General features: G+C 45.8%; 1 protein-coding gene across 6 annotated transcripts in view; it reads right to left on the reverse strand.

Annotated features, from left to right (window-relative positions):
* Positions 1–292: 292 nt before the first annotated feature.
* The window catches only part of LOC1278971 (voltage-dependent calcium channel subunit alpha-2/delta-4), a 64,146-nt gene continuing 43,308 nt past the window's right edge, over positions 293–21,130 (reverse strand). For 5 of the 6 annotated variants that reach the window (XM_061656341.1, XM_061656343.1, XM_061656345.1 and 2 more), the window contains exons 5-20: positions 12,599–13,069; positions 12,320–12,484; positions 12,126–12,242; positions 11,866–12,058; positions 11,138–11,661; positions 10,973–11,070; positions 10,798–10,913; positions 10,488–10,693; positions 10,149–10,357; positions 9,689–9,721; positions 7,983–8,090; positions 7,791–7,904; positions 7,569–7,716; positions 6,878–7,498; positions 6,658–6,814; positions 293–6,584 (exon numbers count right to left, since the gene is read on the reverse strand). In XM_061656341.1, the coding sequence (XP_061512325.1) occupies positions 6,400–6,584; positions 6,658–6,814; positions 6,878–7,498; positions 7,569–7,716; positions 7,791–7,904; positions 7,983–8,090; positions 9,689–9,721; positions 10,149–10,357; positions 10,488–10,693; positions 10,798–10,913; positions 10,973–11,070; positions 11,138–11,661; positions 11,866–12,058; positions 12,126–12,242; positions 12,320–12,484; positions 12,599–13,069 (3,465 nt within the window). In that variant the 3' untranslated portion in view covers positions 293–6,399. The remainder of the gene's footprint in view (positions 6,585–6,657; positions 6,815–6,877; positions 7,499–7,568; positions 7,717–7,790; positions 7,905–7,982; positions 8,091–9,688; positions 9,722–10,148; positions 10,358–10,487; positions 10,694–10,797; positions 10,914–10,972; positions 11,071–11,137; positions 11,662–11,865; positions 12,059–12,125; positions 12,243–12,319; positions 12,485–12,598; positions 13,070–21,130) is intronic. The other variant, XM_061656346.1, reaches the window with a different exon arrangement.

Below are 21,130 nucleotides of genomic sequence, written 5' to 3' on the forward strand. Positions count from 1 at the left end.
GTATAATGTGTGTGTGTCTGTGTGTGTGTGTGTGTGTGTGTGTGTGTGTGTGTGTGTGTGTGTGTGTGTGTGTGTGTGTGTGTGTGTGTGTGTGTGTGTGTGTGTGTGTGTGTGTGTGTGTGTGTGTGTGTGTGTGTGTGTGTGTGTGTGTGTGTGTGTGTGTGTGTGTGTGTGTGTGTGTGTGTGTGTGTGTGTGTGTGTGTGTGTGTGTGTGTGTGTGTGTGTGTGTGTGTGTGTGTGTGTGTGTGTGTGTGTGTGTGTGTGTGTGTGTGTGTGTGTGTGTGTGTGTGTGTGTGTGTGTGTGTGTGTGTGTGTGTGTGTGTGTGTGTAGTAGAGTGTTTTTGTGTATGGTTTTACTTTTTTTTGTTTTGCTCCATTGTACACTCAACGGTTTCAAAATGTATTACTCCAAATGTAATTTTCCACCAATTCACACACTTAGATATTTTTTCGTATTTATTGTGTTGCTAGCCTCAATTACTGTAAAGACCGCAAAACTCATTCTTGAGCTGTTCTCTCTCAGGTGGTTAGTCATCTCTGCATTGCTATTAATTTCTTGTCAGTTTAAACAAATGCATAACTCTTTGCCTTAATTCCATTGTTTTTTTAAATGATGCACTGAATACAAAACTGTTTTCTCGTTTTCAAAATGTCAACTTTTTGCTCGTAAAAACAAGGTTGATATGTCAAAATCAACACGTGCTTCCTGTATTAAGATTGCTTTTTCTTTTCAAGTAATTATGGTTGCTTTAAAGTATAAAAGATTTCGCGATTTGAAATGTGTAGATTGCGGATATGTGGTTAACGATCAGGTGGTTCAAGACACACAAAACATAAACCCAAAAATTCAGCTCATCCTGATCAACTGATATGCAAGATTCCTCAACATTGGCTCAACTGCACACAACCTCGAAAAAACCTCAAACAGAACGTTTATCGAAATTATCATCTTTTTTAACAACTCTTTCGATTATTATTTATGGTCTTATTTTTGTTAAACAAAAACGTTCTGTCGCGCGTATTGCATACTTTTAGGAGTTGTCATGAGAGATTCTTACAAAGCAAACAGTAAATGCAGCGGAATACGCCCAACAATATGCAATTCGCAGCACAACATGGCCCACTTTGCTTCTTACTTTAAGTGTCACATTGGTGGAAATGTATTAAACAAAAAGATTTTCTTATTTGCCGTCGTTTAACATTATTTTTTCCGTCGAATGTTTAAAGTGTTCCGCGCAGGAAACATCTTTGATCAAAGTGTTCGATTGGTACGCCGTTTTTATCCTTTTTCTCTTCTGGCTGTATCTCCTATGTTTAATTGTGCTTTTTGTGTTCTTTCTTTCTTTTCAATGGGTTCCTGTTTGCTTGTTTGACATTATTTACAAATGTTTTGTTCGCGCTCCAATTTTGCCCTCCCTAGCATCCCTGCTCCAGTGCACAAAGTGTATGTTTTTTTTTTCATTATGTTTCTGTACGTTTATGTTTTCCTTGTTTCTGCTGCTTCATTGTTTATGGATCGTTTTTCATATGTTGTGAAGATTCGTATAGGGTTTTTAATGTCTGATGGTTTATCTGGTTGGTATTTCTTTTTTTGATGTTCCTTCGTGTTCCTCCTCTGGTTTTATGTTTTAAGTGCAATTACAATATCGAACTATCTAATTATATTCACTTAGTTTTGTTCATCTTTCACTGTTTGGTTTTTTTCCTTCCTATTCTTTTTCCCTTTTTTTCGCTTCTCACACATGTCCAGTGTTCTGTCCGAACCGCCCCAGGACTTTCGGGTTCGTATGCTAGAAACGTAAAACCGAAACACATACAGCATTCTTCTTGTCATGTATCAATTTGGTTTGCTTTTTCCGTGAGAAAAAACTTCCTTTTTTTGTCTTTCACTGTTTCAGTACAAACAGCTCAAATCAGTACAAATCAAACAGTTACAAACGTAAACTTATACCACAAAAAAAGCAAACCAAGCTACGTGGGAGGAGAAAAATAGTCTTTAATGAAATATTACAATATTTTCAAACATTCTCTCCTCGCGTTAAGTGGATTTTGATTTTTTACTCGCGTTCCATACGCCTTCAAGATTCAAGAACACGGTTCGATCGTAACACCCACCATTTTCGGGGTTACATTTGCTGTGGTTTGCCAGTACAGAGAGTCAACTATGGTTCCATTTAAAATATTTTAGATACCTTAATAGCTAGCTAGAATGTGTGAGTGTGTCGGTGTGTATTTTTTTATTAGATTTCTATATCTTTTTATGTATATATATATGACTGTGTATGTATGTATGTGTGTGTGTATATATATATAGAATTTCTTCCAATAAACAAACACCGTTCTGTTGCTTTGTCCAATTGGAGTTCTAGATAGAGTTCAACCTACACTTCAGCTAGATTCCGTTTCTCCCGAAAGCGGAACCAGGTCCGCGATTTCCTTAGCGCCCCATTTGATTTCTAGCAGATAATCCCTTTTCCTCCCTTCGTAGAGCGTGCCGTGTACTTGTAGTTTATAACTATATGTCGCTTACTCTGCATTACATTACAGTACTATATGGAAGACATTATATAAAATTATTTTTCCGGCCCGCTTGCCCTTTCCTGCCTCGCTCTCGTGCTCTCTCTCTCTCTCTCTCTCACACACACACTCTCTCTCCCCTCTCTCCCTTGCACTTTCCACACCTTCATACTCTCACGCTCTTATCAAGTTCGATTGTGTCTGCTTCGGTACGATTCGATCTTTCGACCCAATGCGTTTCATTAGCATTCTCTTAGTGTACCTTCTTCCCCGCCTCACTCGGAAGTGCTCGCGTTGCTACTCGCCCTCACTAATGTTAGATGATTTGCTATTGAATTATAGTCTCCATGAACAGATTATGAAACGACATGAGAGCATGAAAACTGGGGGGGGGAGAAGAGGGGATTCGAAGTATGTGAAGTGCATAGTAATGTGAGTGCCGGTTTTTGTCCATCTCCCATTCAAAATAGCACTACTAGTCTGAACGATGGAATAGATGCTTTAGATAAATGTACAAGCTGGCGTACAACGGTATAAATGTGGCAATGGTAATGTTGGGATGTAAGAGATAACTAGTGATGTGCGTGTATGTGTACGTGTGTTTATGTGTATAGTTTTGGAATCTGTAACTTTCTTGCTATTTTCGTTTACACTTCTTTCATTGTTTTCAGAGGGGAGGGGGAGGTGTTCATTCTTTACCATTCGACCCGGTAAAGAAACACAAACACAACTCTATTACACCAATCCATAACATTTCCTTCCTCTGTGTGCTTACCGCTTTCCTTCCACCATAGCAAATTACTACTAATATATCTTTGCGGTCGTTGCTCAGATCTTGTTCACTTATTGCTGCTCGTTCACATTTGTATCGTACGGTTCCGGTGTAGGTCTCTATAAATTCATTTCCTCAACTCAACACACTCGGCACAGCAGCAGAGCATCCCGGTAGGACGCTCTGCTCTGTGTTTTTTCCATCGTAAAAGTATGGTTTTTTTTAGATTCGTAAAACATCAAACTAAACAGCCAGGAGATTAAATGTCTACGTTTTGTTTTGTATCGATTAGAATTTGTCAATAGATCAAACAATGTACTTACTTTAAAGAACCAACCGAACATTCCACTATTCAAGGCAGACAATAAATCATACAGGCACGTTGCTAATGTTTGACAGACAGTTGGGCCTATTCGTTTGTTTTCAGAATTAGCAGCATTAGCTTCATCTCGAACTTGTAAACAAATATTTAAACCTTTTCAATGTATTCTTCCTCTATCGTAGAGCATTGATCTAATTTCTTATGTGTTTTTTTTTGTATGTCGTTCTCGTTCACTTTTGCACTGAATTTGCCCCTGGACAAAAAAGAAAACATGCACACGCGCATATCGTAACGGTAACCCAAACCTAAGCTCGTTACATTACATACATCCCCCGTTCAGGTCATAGAATTGTTCAACTAGCGTAAGCCAAGACACGAAAGTGAAAGTAGAATTTACTAAACCACTCGACTAACTGACAGCAAATGGAACGGAGTTGTATTTGGCTAAGTACTTTTGCACCGGCTGCTCGTCTACCGCCCTCGATCGCTCTCGCTCGCCCTATCTCCGAACGAATTATGCAAATCATTTGTGTATCATTTTGCCTTCTTTTTTTCTTTTCTTCCAAACCAAACCGCCAATAAACTCACCCACCCACCAACCACGTAACAGAACGATTTCCTATTGCTGCTGCACACAGTACAACTCGACTCGAAAATTCTCAGCTAATGTAATGGATTGTAGTGAACACTAACACTAACCATCGTACTTGCGAATGGGGTGGTTGTGCAACTACTGCTACTACTGCCACTACTGTACTGTACCTGCTACCTCCTGCCGCTCGGCTATGCTGTAACGGTGCATTTACATTTAGCTACATTTAGCTACATCAACTCAGGAGAAAACCGCCCGGACAAATATAGGCCTTTATCGTAAATCGGAACTCTATACTAACTGATACCACTGATACACCTCCCCGGCCTTTGTCGGTGCTGCGTCGGTTAGTAGTGTTCATTTGCTTGTTTTTTTTTAATGTATTTATTTGCTTATCTTCCCCAGTTCGTGTGCTGCCATGGTGAGAATGGGGGGTGGGGGGTGCTCGGAGTTTTCACCCCCCCGTTCACCCCCACCGCATGAATATGAGAAGTTCTAATCTACTAACTTGCCTAAAGATGAATTAAAGTTGATGAATTGCAATAATCTTTGTAGGGGAGGTTGTATTTTCTTTTTATTCGAGCTCACCACGAATGTTTTGTTTTATACGTTTGTCTAAATTGTTTTGCTCATTATCATATTGTCCAGAAAGTTGCTGCCCCTACGCCTTCGTTGTGCGCCCAACGGGTAGTAGTAGTAGTAAGTGTACGTTTGCTGTCTTATTTTTGTTTAATTCAATCATTTTATCCACTTTTCCGGCTCACAATCACACATTGAACGGCATCGGCTTCTCATCCGCCCCTCCCCGGGGGGAAAAACGCATCGGTTCAATCGGTGCGTTTTATTTGACCTATTTACTTATGCGTAAGTATTTATTACTGATCTGTACAGGTAAAATTTGGAATGTATCTTACAGATTTTTTTTGGCCATATTTTATGTGTTGTTTTTGTATGTAGTTGTGAGTGTGTTTCTATTCCTGTCCCCACATTTTTTTTCTTTTTTCTTTTTGTTGGTCAAATGTTAGACGGTAGACGATGAGAACGAGCTTAACATGTTGATAAAATATGATTCATTAGTTGAAATAATTTAAAGGCAAAATATTTAATATTACAACTGAAAAACATGTTAACAGCTTGCTGTTTATCTTCAATTTAATAAATAATAAACTTTGATTGAACACTTCTGCCATACCAACGAAAACTCTGCTCTAAATAATAATGTTCATCGTCTACCGTATACCATCTAGCATTCAGATTTGTTTGCCACTAACGCTTAAAGAATAAGAATCCTCTTTACTCTCGGTTAAACACTGCGTTGAATGCATCTCGGCATAACAAGATCAACATCCAACCGGGTCCCACACCAAGTGGAAACCGTTGCAGTGACACTCCTAGTGCCCCTGCAACATTCTCTTTTTCCACTTCTCTCTGAAACGCTTGACGGAGGTTAGCCATTCATCTAATGTACAAAACACCGGGCACATCGCACCAGAATAGTGCCGGTCGAAGTGCCCAGAGTTTGGGGAGGAATAACTCATTCACATGCCAACTAAAGGTATGTCTGGGTCTCTGTATAGGTTATTTGGAACGTCGTCTTGAATGACACTTGCACGCTGGCTTCACAAGTAACGCGTGCTCTTAGTTTTTTTTTCTTCTGAATTTGAGATGCAATTTTTTGCCACTTTAATCGCTCTCTTCTCTGTCTTTTCCCCTGCCACCATAACCGAACTGTATACATTGATAACGTTTGCCTTAGCATTAGTATAGTATTTAGTGACGTCGATGTAACATCCAACACGGAGTGTCTTTGACGCCGCGTACTTTTTTGTTTGCTTCTTTTCGCATCCCCCTTTCCCCTTGACACGTTCAGAACTGTCGGAAAATAACGTATCAAACCCAAACAGGTAACGCACGTGAACAAAACCGCCCTATCGTCCGTAACGTAACAGGCGTAACGTAACGCGGTAATCCCCTTTTAGTTGCATACGGTTACGGTTGCAAAAGTCCATTCATTCGGCGAGTCAACGAGCGCTTGCAGTCCACTCAAAATACATGCCGACTGCACAGGAAGGGGTCTTTTCTTTTTCTCTCTTTCTCTCTCCCTCTCTCCCTCTTATCTTCACTTCACTACAACCAAAAGGAGCAGCCCAGCAGCTGCCCGTTCCTTTAAAATGTAACCTCACCGAACACTGCCTATCACGCGCTGGCCAGCACCCATATCACAATAAAGGTCGCTATCGTCGAGTACAGGGACGCATGGAACAGTGAGGTGGCGGTGCCGCACTGCTTAATTTCAATCTCCTCCGGATGGTAGCTGATGCATTTGCCGGGCCGTTTTCTCAGCATTTTCTCCTTGGCCATGCGACGCACACCGCAGGCTCCTGTGTCGAAAAAGAAACATAATGGGCCGCATTAAAGCAATCTGCTAGTGCTGCACGCTTTACGTGTACTTACCCGCACCACCAACGACCTCTTGCGGGTCAATGTCCAACTGCTTGGAGCCGCAGGGACACAGCACGTCCACTACCAGCAAGATGAGATTGCTGTTCGGTATTTTCTGCACACTGAACGGACGCTCACATCCGGACGAGTGACAGTTGGTAAGTTTGCCCTGAGAAATACAGATATGGCTCGCTTAGTACATCAAATAAGACACTAAGTCACTAGCCGCTACCTTCAGTGGATTGTTCTGACCGCTCGAATTCAAGCGCTCCGGTTGCAGCACGTACAGATCCGTCTTGAGATCGCACGGTCGGGCATGGGCCGGATCGGGCACAACGCGTGGCCCTGCCTGCGTATGCGACCGCTGCGGTGTCGGTGTCGATCGCTGATCATAGTCCGGCGTCGTCACGTCGCTATGCTCCGGCGGCAGCTCATAGTCCGGCTGCTCGTAGTCGTACGTATCCTCATCGTCGATATCGTCCGTGCCGTCGTAGTTGTAGTTGGAGTTTTGCCACGCCCCGATCGGTGTGGGCAGCACCGACAGCCAGTACGTCGCGAACGACACAAAGTACTGCAGCAGCCAAGACATCGGCCGGACCGGTTTCAATGGCTCACCCGCCCCAGTGTACGGGTTGTCCCGATCGGAACAGATGCCCTGGTAGTCCATCAGCGGTACCCGCCGGTAGATGCGGTCCTGCACCAGCGAGTCCATGATCGTACCGTCGATTTGGCCGAAGAACTTACCAGTGTGCTCGCTACGCTCGGACAGTATGACGAACCCGTTGTCGTCGAGCAGATAGCAATCGAGCTCGTCCGACGCACAGTTCTTCTTGCAGGTCGTCGAGGCGGTACACTGAAAACCAAGAAGAAAAGCCAAACGATGACGAGATGGCGTGCTGATGGAGTGTTGAAAGACGTGTTACCTTGGACGTAATGTTGATGAAGTGCTTGAACAGTGATTCGTGCAAAAACTGTAGCCCTACGACGGCGGCCGGTGCCTTGTGGCCGCGGTGATCGATGAAGATGGCGTGACTTGCAGTCACGAGCGTGGAGCTGTTCTTGCCCGAGTATCTGTGCAAGTAGGAAGAAGCGGGGAATAGCGTTAAGGTGTTAAAAAGACGAATTCGCCCTAGAGATAATCGTACCCAGAGTTGAAGGGAACGCTGAACACGAATCCTTCCGGCTCGGTGGCATACAGATCGACCGCCCGCTTGTACCAGCTCATGTCCATTGCTCGTGCGTTCGTTTCGCTAAAGTGGCTGCAAAACAACAACAACAACAACAACAAAACCAGGATTACATTGGTAAAAACGCAACGCTTCCCGGGGTGCACTTACGGTTCCGAGGAGTCCTCCGAGTGGGGCAAATGGTCAATCCAGCGCAGCAGCCCCGATCGCGTTGCCACGAACGTTGTCTTCACGCTGAACATGCTGAACCCGAGACGGCTGGGATGCGGTCGTGTACAACAGTAGTAGTAGTAGTAGTAGTAGTAGTCCAACCAAAAACCGTATCCATTGGAGTGTGCGCAAGTGTTTCGGTTTTGGCAAGTGGCCAAAGCGTTTTCGAAACAAACAAACCACCAAACAGGAGGAAAAAGAGAAAATGAAGAAACACCAGTTAAAGTACTTGTTGAACACGCATCACGGTGAGCCATAGGTCCACCCCGATGGGTCATACACGGGTCCGCTATTATTGCATTATCTTTAGGCGACAATCTTTCGCCCCGGACGACACTTGCTGGATGACGGTCTCACGGTCTCACCACCAAAATCCCAAACTTACGTATTACAGCCAAATTTTCGGTCACTTTCACGTATCCCCAACGGAAGGGCGCACAAAAGTGCCCGATATCTGACCGCTAGCCAATTAAATATGCATGCGTTCCAACCCTTGGTGTCCCCTTTGGCAGCGACTATAACACACATACACCCCGTCCAAACAAAAAACTCCCCAAACGCTTATCCGAATCCCCCCGAGAGAGCGTAAAAAAAGAAGCACAAAAACCCCTCGGTGTACCCTGGACGTGGCTCATCGGCTCACTGCCAATTCATTATCCCGTCCGGCTTGACTAATGATTACGGTTCGCCGCTCGGTACCGGCGGCGGCCAATCACAAGAACACATCTCCCCTACGGAGAACCCCGTACGGTGGTCGTTTAAAGATTCAAGCTTCCGGAGACTGCGTCCGAACTCGATACCACCATGTATCCCTTCCCTCCGCTCTCTTTCTCTCTCTCTGGGGGTACGGTGACCCCTCTCGCGGGGGTTGGTTTAATGGGTGAAAAATTTAAATTAATTTGCCCACCACACCACTTCATTTGCCCGGCGCTCATAATGATCATGATTAGTAACCATCAGGTCCGGTGTTGATGGTGTGAGACAGGACAGTGAAAAAAAGGAGGAAGCCTCTCGGCCCCCGCCGTTCAGCAGGATAAGCTTCATTACGGTGTGTGTACTGTTCGCGTGTACTTGGGGCAAATCCGCTCCCAATTTTGCGGAAGGGAGAATGAGGCGTTTGTAATGGGTAACACGAGAGAAACACCCACTAGACGATGAACCCGGGTGTGAACCGGGAGGTGAGTTTCCGGTACATCGTTAAAACCCCTCCCCTTCTGAAGGGAAGGGCGTAGAGTGATTTGACCTTCTCTGTTTTTCAGCATTTATTTTTCTTGGTTTTGCTGTTTTGCTCGGGGTTATTATTTTATAATCTTTCCAAATCTCTTAATATCTTTTATTAAGCTGAAGCGTTTCTCGATATTTTTAAATTGAGTTTACAACATATAGATAATTTGCTACAATTTAGATAAATCTTATTAAGTTAATTTATCCTTATTATCTTATCTATGTTTAACCCATCACTAAGTATGTCTTGACCTAAAGACAATAAGCAAACGAAAGCAGCAAACATTAAAACCAAATTCCAACCTAAAATCCCATCCATTCTTTCCCACCCCCCTGAAATGGCTTGGACCAACGTGAGAAGCAACGTGAGAGAAAAGAAACGAAACGCTTTTTGCTATTTGCATGTGGACACTCAAGATTACCTGTGCAGCAAAGCCATCAACGTGGCAATGGGGCTATAAAGGCGGTGAAGAGAAATAAAATGTGTGTGCATATGTGTGCGTGTGTGTGTACATTTTTTCCACATAATAGGAGCGAGAGTGTATGGGAGAGAAGAAGAAAGGGGACGAAAAAAGACACAAAGAAAAAAGACAAAAAAACGAGCCACACAGAAACGGGCGAGTTGCAGTGCAAGTAGAAGAGTGCATTGGTTAGTTAGAGATGGAGATAATGGTTCCGTTTTGCTTGTCGTGCGTGCGTGCGTGCTTGTTAGTAAATGGGTTATAATGTGATTCAATGCGACATGTGCGATCATAGTGAAGATGAGCCACAGCTACAGTCTACACACGATTGGCACATGAGCATAATGATGCATAATGGGAGGAAAACTTTCACTCCCTTTTTAGTTTTCCTGAGTCTCTACTAACTTCGCCGTACACCTACCTTCGATCTTCCTTGCGCGACGGATGGCTCGGCGTGCGATCCAGCCCATCGGTTACGATCGCGTCCCGCACCAGGCTCTGGACGAGGGTACGGTCGCAATAGTACGGTTCCGCTTTGCGCGAACCTTGCGAGTTAAAGTGGTGCTGAGCGTAATGCCCGACCGGAATGCCACCGTGCCCGTGGTGTGGCTGAGGTGAACGTGGACGCACCTGTAGGGGGGGAAAAGGGAGAGAAGAGTAGGGTGAAGCAACGAGAGAGAGAGAAGAGAGGAAATTGTAACGTTTCGGTTAGTAGTGCCATGCTGTCCACAGTTACAGCCCACGTCGTTCCAACGCTTACCGACATCCATTTCCAGCCGGGCCTGCCGACACGGGCCAAAAAGTGGAGCACCTGCTCTTCGGGCGTATCGAAACTTTCGTCCTTATCCCGGTAGGTGGACTCCTCCGTACCCTCGCCGTTGCCGTCCGCGTCCTTCAGGCTGTTGTACTCGCAGTACACCCAGTCCGGGTGTACCTTCCAATTGTTGCCCTTGAAATGTTCCGTCACTGTTGGGATGAATGGATGTTAGGAGGAGATGTTTAGTGATGATATCATTTCCCGCTAGATGGCACCACTGAGCTAAGTGGTAGGAATTGACATCTTAACTTACCATTGATATGGGAATGCCTAATCTCCTGCTGGGCATTCAGCTCGTGCACACCGTAGGAATCGGGCAGGGCAATACCCAACGAAAACGGCGTACCGTCGATCGCACCGTAAAAGTATCTGCAGGATAGAATCATGTGTTAGTGGCCTAGGAGCTTTAAGTGGACCTGCAAACATACTTCTGAAAACGCAAGGACACACGCTTCATCGAGTCCAGATGCGTTAGTACGGTGAGTTCGTTTTCGCCTTCCTTCTGCATAACCATCTCATTGCGTAGCTGAAATTCCAAAGTAAACAGGACCGAAATGACTTGTTGCTCTAAGCCTCACTAAAAGCACCCTTACCTCCTGAAGCGTATTGGCGTAGCGCTGGTCGTGCCGTTCGTTGATCGTGTTGCTCGGATTGTCCACCTCCGGCAGCTCGACCTCGGTCAAATCGACCGAATTGTACTTATGCTTCAGGGTCGCACTGTACTGATCATTGTCGCTCAGCGGCCGCAGATCCGGATGGTACAGCACGCGCCCATTATTGTCCACGATGAACGCGTACCCATTCACGCCCAGCTTGTGCTGGGGGATCATCTTCTGGATCTCCTCGATCGGTACGTCCGTCCCGACAACGCCGAGCAGATTGGCCGCCCTCGTCGAGTGATTGCGCCGATCGAACACCGGCGTCGATACGGTGGTGACCAGCTTGCGACGGTTTTCACTCTCCCGCCCCAGTATGCCGCTGCGGCCTCCCATAAACACCGGACTCCAGTGGACGGGATGGTCCGCTTGGTACAGCACCATCGGACGGGCCATAACGAGCGCGTACTCGACCACCTTCTTCTTGGCCTCCTCGGGGCTGTTTATCTGCACAAAGAAGCCTACCGGAAGCACAGAAGTGGGGTTTGTTAGTGCACAACGTTAGCGATAAAGTCTATAAACTCTCAATTAAAAATCAATTTTTCAACTTTCCCTCTCCTGTGGCTATATTAAAACAATGCTGACATTAAATCCCTCTGCTGAATTCCATCTCACATCTTCCTATTGCCGCAGGTAACTCGACCCGGGACCCTCACCAGACCTACCTTTATTTTCGCACGCCATTTTATAGAGATTTTTGCCCCCGCTCTTGTCCGTCCCGATCAGGTAGGTGAAAATGCGCACCGGCATATGCGGATGGTTGTAATGCTTGATCACCTCCATGAACGTATCGCTCGGCCCATCGGTAATTAGCATAATGGCCTGATTGCACTGGCTGCCCTGCGAGCTTTGGTTGTACTGTGTGGGAGAAAGAAGCTTCTGAAGAACAACTGGAGATGGGGATTACGCTACACGAGCGCCTTACCTTACGCAGCAGCTCGAAAGCTGTTTCAAGGGCGGCGGAAAAATTGGCTGTATTTTCACACTCCACCGCATTGATGGCCGTCTTCACTTCCTTCACGTTGTCCGGCGTGGCTCGTACCTTGAGGAAGGGGAGTTTGTGGTATAGAAGGTAGCATTGTACAAGTCGTTGGGGTGCTTGCAGAAGTTATATCTTACCATCTTATCCTGGAAGCAGGGCACAATCACTCGCGATTGATCCGAAAATGAAATCAGATTGAAAAAATCATCATCGCCAAGTGTGTCCAAGATGGCGCTGGCAGTGGCCACCGCCAGCTGGTACTCCTTGCCACTCATCGACCCGGACGAATCGAGTAGAATTATCTGCACCCAAACACACACACACACAAACGTGAAAAGGATGTGTTAACATTCCGAACAAGTTCCACCAACTTTGGTATTAATAGTTCGCCGAGAACAAGTCTCCCCGCTTCTTACCACATCCTTCGGCGAGGAAGCCGCCTGTATGAACCAATCCTCCGAGCGGAAGTCGTTTATCTCCTTGCTGCCGTACGACGTCTCCGGTGGCCAGGCGGTGCCCGGAAACCGGCGCAGAAACCCGGTGCTGCTGCCAAAGTACTGCCACGACAGGGCCGAATCGCGCTCGATGTTGTTCGCAAACAGTGGATCCAGATGGGACGACCACTTGATGGCGCTTTGTGTTTCCGGATCGTCCAAACTGACGCCCGCCGGGAGCAGCACCGAGCTGAGGCTGATATTGACCGGGTAGCCCTCGAACCGACGCATATGGCGGAGCAGCATCTGCCGCGACCCTTCCGCCAGCCGGCCATCGGACTGGTACTCGTTGATACGGCGCGCGTCGTAGAATGCGCTCGGGTGCGCTTTGGACGTCGCCGACTCCGGGTCGGACTCGGACAGGGCGGCCTGCTCTGCAGAATCCATTATTCGCTGTGAGTGAAATAGAAAAAGATGATAAAAAACGATAAAATATCCTTATATAGAGCCTTAAGCTTCTTGTGTGTGTGTGTGTGTGAGTATGCTCGCTGGTTGCGGGGTTTTATGGAGCAGAAAGGACGCATTAAGCGGATGCCGCTAATCCCTTTACGAGAAACCATATTGCGTCCGAATACAATGTATATGCTTTACGCTTCAATCAAGCATGCAAGTACCTCACCCTCGGGCACAACAAGTATGAAGCATCTTCTGGACGGTTGAAGAATGAGAAAAATCAAAATTCTCCAAACATCCATTAACAAGCTCTAATGGACGGACGTAACCCAATTGGCAGAGACTTACCCAAGGAATCTACAACATTGTGCCTTCCGACAGCTCTAGCACTGAAATCCCAGCACTCCAGACTTCCAGTGAGCTAGTCAGAAAATTGATCCATTACGATGCTTTACCTCTTTGGGGTTTGACAGAATTCACATGTTATAGCGCCGTCTGCCCAAAGAGCCTAGCTAATGGAGGTTTTTAACGCTGATATGCGGCTGTTTGCATTCGAACACGACTGACTATGCTTACTTTGAAGTTTGAACCAGACGTTTGCCGGAGGGTAAATGCTTTAGTCTTGTGGTAAAGTAGTAAAGTAGTAATCGAATGTTATTGATTTGATGCTGAGCAAAAAGAGTTTCTCCATGTTAAAGATATCAGTGCAATTTAGTTCAATCTGAGCTGAAATAGCAAATCAACGTTTCAATTCCTTACTTTTTGTAATTTATTTGATGTTTTTCGCCATTTTTTCATGAGGAATTTACAGTTTTTACTTAATAGTATTCTCAGAAAATGCATTTTTTTAATTAGTTAAACAGCAATCCGGTTCGAAGGACCAAAACTTTCCCATTGAAATGCATGGCACTGCTAATATGCTCAACTAATGCTTCCTTTTCAATTCCACAATCGTTTTAATATGCAAAACCATGCAGTTTTCCAGCAAGCGGCAAGCTTCCCACGTACTATTTCTTAGCCAATTAAATACAAGCAATCGCAAACGAACAAACACGCTAAACGCGTATTTAAATTCGAACCCATTCGCTAAAACGGTTCGACTACCGTTCGACTACGAATTACACACTGTTGCACATAAAATCCCATAACACTGTTTGTAAGTCGTACAAATTAATCGAATCGGCGTTAAGCAAATTTTACAAGCGTACGAGCATCCATCGTTGCACAACAGGCCGGCCAAACGTTGCTGCTGCTGGTACCACACTTTCCTTGCATATGCGAACTCGGAGCCGGGAGGATGATTTCGTCCCCATTGCTCCGTTGTTGCTCCTTAATAGATAACGTGAGCGGAATAACTATTATCATTTTGTACTGGCGTGGCGTGTGCGCGTGTGGCTGCATGTGTCTGTATGTATCGCACCAGCCCGGCCGGAGAAGGAATCCTTTTCCTTGCCTTTACTTGTTTGCGACGCTTCCGGCCGCATGAGAACGCGACGACGGGCGACGCTTTTCATCCTTTCGGGCTTGGCACACAACTTTCGGGTAACAATGGTAAAAGGATTCCCACGCCCAGTGCCACCATCGCCAATGCTGAATCGCCCAGCGCTATGCAGCAGTGGGAGGAAATGCTGGTGCTGTTGCTTCCTTTCCGTACGATACCATTATTTCCGAGACGCTTCCGAACTCCCAGTTGTACCCAGTTCCCGGGTTAGGGTTCGTATGAGTGTGTGTGTGTGTGTTTTATTTATTTTTTGCTTCTTCCCTGTGAAGCAGCTAGCCCCTAGCTCGCATCGCTCGCACACCAGAAGCGGGTGTTGTATCCATGTGTACATATAAACTATATTTTCCATTTTAATTTAATAGAGAACGTCGTTCCACCGAAGTCGACATGGGCACGGGTAAGACGCTACGCTACGGCAACGGCAAACTACCCATTCCGGGCAGGCTTCTCGTGCCGTACACTCAAAAGTCAGGCCCACATTATATTGGCCTTCATGGGCAGGCTGGTTGACTATAGTTTCTTTCGTTTCTCTCTCAGCCCGCTTTTTAGAAGACATATTACGCCCAAGAGCCGGTTCTCCCCCGATTCGAGCACAAGCAACAATCGCACTGTTGCCGCGAGATTGCCTAACCCACTGGGGCGTGTGGCCGAAAGAAGTGCGGGGGAGAAGCTGGGAGGAATCTCCGGCGGACAATAAAAATATCGAAATTAAAGCGTATAACTTACATGCCAAGGACGTTTTTGATATTACGCTTGACTTGGAAATAAATTTCTAAATATGTTTCACGCCAACCATCCACACCACACACACAGTTCGAAGCGCACCGTAGTGTCTTTTATTTTATCACAAGCTGCAAGCAATGGAATGGTTTGAAGGTTTACACGCTCGATGGCGCATCCTATTTATTACAATGAGGAAGGCGGTAAAATTGCCATTTAATTGCCGCTTTGTTTTCGGTACATCTAATCCAGCGAGGCTTGCACGGTATGGTTTATTCTTTTAAAATTTTAAAATATATGTAATTTAAATTATTATTTCTTATCATCATTATTGTTTAAAGTGTATTCAGTTTGCTAATGGTTCAGTCTTTACAGAAAATTACTCTAAAACATTATGCTTTTACCAAATGTTCAATGACTGTCTCTACACTAACCAATATTTTGTTTTACCAATTGCATAACTTCAGGCGTTTATAATCCATTTTGTTCAAAATCAACAATTTGTCTTTCCAACTGTGTTATAGTACCATCCGATCGATTTTACACGATGTTCCTTAGCACCAATTTATCTATCAAGACTGTTGAAAGTACGATCTTCAATGTCTTTTCACTACGAAATAACATTCAATAACATTATCCTGCACATTAGCTGCTTTAAGTGACGGTTCAATCTACCCGTACATCACATGATATCCTATTTATCTTCCACTTCTCCTACTCAAAATCGTTTCCGAACACAATCCTTTCCCCGAGCTCTCATCCATTATCCCCTACCCATGTTTTCTCCTGCTTCAACCCATTAAACCTCGCTGCAATTAATCAATAGCGGTGGTACCGTATCGCCCACACCAGCTGTATAACATGTTGCCGAATTCTTCTACTGCATTGAACCCCTCTCAAAACCTCTTTCCCCAAGCAACAACATCTTGCGGTAGCGGTAGCAAACAGTCGAGCACACGAAACGGAAAGAATAAACACGCTACCCGCAAGCAGCGCACTTGGAAGCAAATGGAGTAAAAAGTTCCGCGCTCCTGTTGCGAAACGGCGCGTCCAGCCAGAATGGGAGAACGCTGTTAGCATTAGCAATTGCGATACACGTTTGCACACCTAAACCACCTACATCTAGCAGCGCGGCAGCGCAACATTTTAGCACAACCGGCACGAAACGGGGACGCGCGCAATTCATTCCAAGCAATTCTGTGTGGATAGGAAAAAAATGTGTTGCCAGATTTCGAGACCCCTTTTTTATTGGTAGTGCTAGCTCTCTTCACCTGTCCGGATGGATTCGCAGCGACGTTTAAAGTAACACAGCAGTGCCGAGGAGGGAGAAAAAGCAGCGGAGTAGAATCGACTACACTCAACCGGTCGCTTGTTTGTTTGCAACGTCACCACTCTGTCGGGTGCAACATCACGGTGGTGGCCAATTTCACCAAACATACGACAATTTTCAAACACCGCACCGGCGCCCACCCTGGAACCACTGAAAGGGAGTAGCAAAAAGGAGATTGAAGAAATTTTCCCAACTATGAAGCACTGAACGTGAACACACTTAGTTCTAGAGTTTCTTTTGTTTGCTAGATTTTCCCCCGGCTAGGTGGTTGGCGGGGATTCTCAAGCCCGCTTCCAGCAGATCTGGTTCGAGTGGCCCGAAAAGGAAACAGCTATGCAGGCAAGGGCGGTTTTTGCATTTGCATTCGGGTTTGGAAGCGGTTTGGCTCGACTCTTTAGAATATAAGTACTGTTTTGTTATTTAAATTAGCGAAAATCTCCCTTCTTGTCGTAAATAGTGAACTGTGCTACCGTGTTTAATATCGCTTGGCCGGTGAGTGGATAAGAAGATATATTTTATGAAAGGAATAATATTTCCAAGTTGTTTTATGTCGGCTGAAATTCATAATGCAAACCGCCTAAATGTATGCAACAAAATGCAAAAGGTCGTTCATAGTGATCCTGTTTGAACATTACTATGGAAGTTCTATTTTAATTTTAAATCTATTGCTGAATAAACATATACAATAGATAGGTACATATACAAACCACATAAACTAACATTTTCAATCGTTTCCTTTCCTTTATCAATAATAAAATGGAAAATTAAGTTCTAATACGTTTGACGAGCTAACGATTCTCGTTCGGTAAGATGAGATACGGTGATTAGGGGTTTCCATTCAACCTCTCAAACGCAGACTGCCACTAACACCCATCCTGAGAGTGCGCGAACCCTACACCCACCCAAACACTACCCACGCGCGCTCTCGATGAAAAGCTGTATTTGATACGATTGAACTTACCGGATGCAAACTTCATACGGCTTTCGCCTCTGTGTCACACACTCACTCACAAAAGCAGTTGGCACAATGGCCGCCCAGCAGTTAACCGACAGCCCGACGGGTGTAGGTGTAGTATATTTGAGCATTCTCTGCTTTTCCCTTGCTTTACTACCCACCCGCTTACAGCCCACACATGCAAGCTTCCTTTTGCTGCCCACCTTAAATCGCCTCTCCCCCAAAAAACGTCCCACGCGCAGCTCCCGTCCCGGGCGCTGTACGGGCGACTTCAATCGCCACAATATGCCATTGACCCTTTGCGAAAGTTAACCTCAATCTGTTGACCCAATAACATTGTGTCCTGGTACTTCACATCCGGTGAAAGGATCTACACCGAAGAGCGGCCCACAGTGGCCCATTCTCAAACATCCGTTCGGTTCGGCAACTGAATGATTATTTATCTCTGTTTTTGTGCCCAGACGACGTGGCGGGATCTGACAGGGGATTTTGAATTTGGTGAATTCAAGGGAGGTCCCAAGCCAATTAAACAAGTAGGCTGGTATGTTTGGCGAGATAACAGATCGTCGTTTGACGTTAGTGTCATTTAACGTTAGCAACTGAGCTTTATGTTGGAAACTAGAGGTTAGGAACATTTAACCCACAAAATTCATAATTCAAGCATCATTTGGAACATTAAATATTTGTGACATAAAATTACAATAATATGTTTAAGACCTTTCCAGTAATGGGAAGACATCGAGATTCTAATTTTAAAAGCATTTGCAGTAGCTTACGAGTAAAATTGTCTATAATTCAATAACTTGCAAACATACATTGAAAGAACCTGTTCTGTCTCAAGCACATTTCCTAAAATAAAACTCTCCAATACATCTTTACTTCCTTTCTCTTTACCCAAGCCCCTAATGCACCGTTTGCACCAAATCCTTCCCATCACATACATGAAACAAATGGCATTATCTTGGCCAAAGCGGAGGAAAAATTAGATGAAAAATCGGCCAAACTTCCCATCCATAAACTTACTGTCCCGTACACATCGCACGCGCACACACCACTCTAATGTCAGTTCTTCCGTCATTTTCCCTCCAACCCCGCCTCACGCACACGCACCCGTCACGGCAGCGACATCCATCATCGCGTATGGCACCGTTCTTCCCCCCGCTCTCACCGGGGGCAGGGCAAAGCACACACAAGCCAACACCAAATCCTCATTAAATCCCAGCTCGGATCGAATAAAAATCGCTGACGCACTATCATAACTCACGCGCTCCCACACGGGCGGGCGGACCCGTTACGCCCGTTACGTGGGGTGGCATCACATCGCGGCACAACCAGTCAAGGGGCAGCAGGCAACAGACAACGCCAACGGATAGGAACAACAGCAACAACAGCTAGAGGCCATTAGTTCACACACACTCGCAGCGGGTGAGCTTTTAGCGCCCGGAAGGAATCGATTCGATTCCCGATCGATCGCGCACAGGACGGTTGGCAATGGCACGGATGGTAGTGGTAGTGTCGGAGTAGTTTTTGAACCACTTTTGCGAGAACAATTTCGCCTGCAGGCATTCGCGCATTTTGGGAAGCCTTGCTCTGTCTGCGCGGGCCGGGGGAAGAAAGCACGATTACATGACGCAGGCCGGGAGAACGGTGCGTTACCGCGAGTTTTCTACTAGGGGGGGGGAGGGGGGGGGGTTGGTATCCCACCATTATCCATTTCGCGTTGGATCAATAGACGTGACGCGCTCAGACTGACAGACCGGGTACATCATCAGCCAGTTCCCCATCCGTCTACTGCGGGACGCTGCGCGCTAAAGTCAGCAAATATTTTATTATTGCCGTAATATAGGCTTTTATTACTGGCAGATAATAATTCTTGTCGGCAGGGCCGTGCGTGTCTAGCGCGGCATTGTTTTGGCAAAGACATTAGGGCGCATCTCGTTGCCCGCGCGGCCATAGTGTGACGCAGCTTCAACTGTCGCCCCGGTTTAAAGGTCCCCGTACCCTCTTAAAGCGTTGACATTTCGCTCACACACACATACACCACCGACACCAGGCCCGTCACACGAGCACGAGCTTATACCATCAGTCATCCTATCTGTCACTCAACGGAACCATCTGAACAAACCCATAAAATGACCTCAAAACGACACCCGACACATTCACTTCTTTTTTTCTGGTTGCTGCTGCTGCTGCTGTGGTAACTCTAAACGATACCATTTAGCACCACAAGGTCTCGGGTTGGAAAGGAATAGTAGATGGGTGGTGCGGGAGAGATTGTGCAATAACAACAAAAACACACACCCCAAAAATTAGAGCACGTCAACGCCGACGAAACTTTGAACATATTTCCGTCCGCCAACCACCCGTTGACCCTGAACATAAACAAAAAACTGAGCTTTGGGTGGTCTTTGAGGCAAAAGAAATGGCTACTACTACTATGATCACCACGACTACTACTACTACTACTACTACTAAACTGTGACCAACCTGCTACTATGGTTCCGTTTTAGAATCAATTAATCATAATCTGTCAGGCAAAATGGCAAATCTTTAATTTTCACCATTCCCGCCATTTCTTGCCTAGGTCCTTTTGCGTCTTTGCGGCTCAAACACAATGCACGCCGCCATCGCTGTCGCAATGCACAGATCATTAAATACCGGCATCTCTTTCTTACGCGTGGGCCTTCCCAAGCCCAAGAAAACAAGGCCTACAGCGTCTGGTCGCGATGTTTTCTCCCCGTTCGTCTTCTCCCGCGCTTGTATCGACCCTACCGATTCATCCAGAAAAAGGCCCGAGGAAAAATGTCACATCTACCGCTCGGTCCTTTGTCAAACTCGAACTCGAAGAAAGCTTCGCTTTTTCGTATACACTCTAGCAGAACTTTACTTGCGAGCAGGAATTTACCCATGTCTTCCTGCTAGCAGCAGCAACTCCGCAATGTGAAATGTGAGAGGTAACCGACAACAGGAGAATGAACAAAAAAAAAGCATCTCCGGGAAGATGCTCTCGGGGTGGTGTGTCGTGTCCCTTTTAGCTTTTCACTCTATCTGTGTGCACCCCTCCCCCTCAATGAAGCGCCCTGACGTAATCGCAACGCGACGAAAGAACAAGAAATTCAGTACATCATCCTTCACCCGAATCACAAAACGAACCCCGAAAAAAGGAACACAACACTCGAACGGAAGGCCACAGCAAGCAACCAAAAGAAGAAAAAAAACGAAATGGTGTATGGGTACTCCACTCTACTACTCCTTGCTTTCGGTTCATCACACCCTCTTCGCCTCAAAGGTCCTTGATGAAACGGCACAACACAACTGACATGATGAATAATCGTCAAGATTCCAGGCTAATGTCTGGGAAAATCATTGCCACCGTGCCGTTCCGTTCCATTTCATTTCGTCTCTCGCTTGGGGATCGCGAGTGAGGAAGAGAAGGAGAGAGTATCGGGGGAAACCCAAACGCAACCCAAACACTACACCGGAAGCTACAGAGCTAATGCTTTCATCCCTTCTCGCCTCTCATCGCTCCCAAGTGCTGGGGCCCCGTTGATGCTG

This window comes from Anopheles gambiae, chromosome 3, assembly GCF_943734735.2.
Source record: "Anopheles gambiae chromosome 3, idAnoGambNW_F1_1, whole genome shotgun sequence".
NCBI lineage: Eukaryota > Metazoa > Arthropoda > Insecta > Diptera > Culicidae > Anopheles > Anopheles gambiae.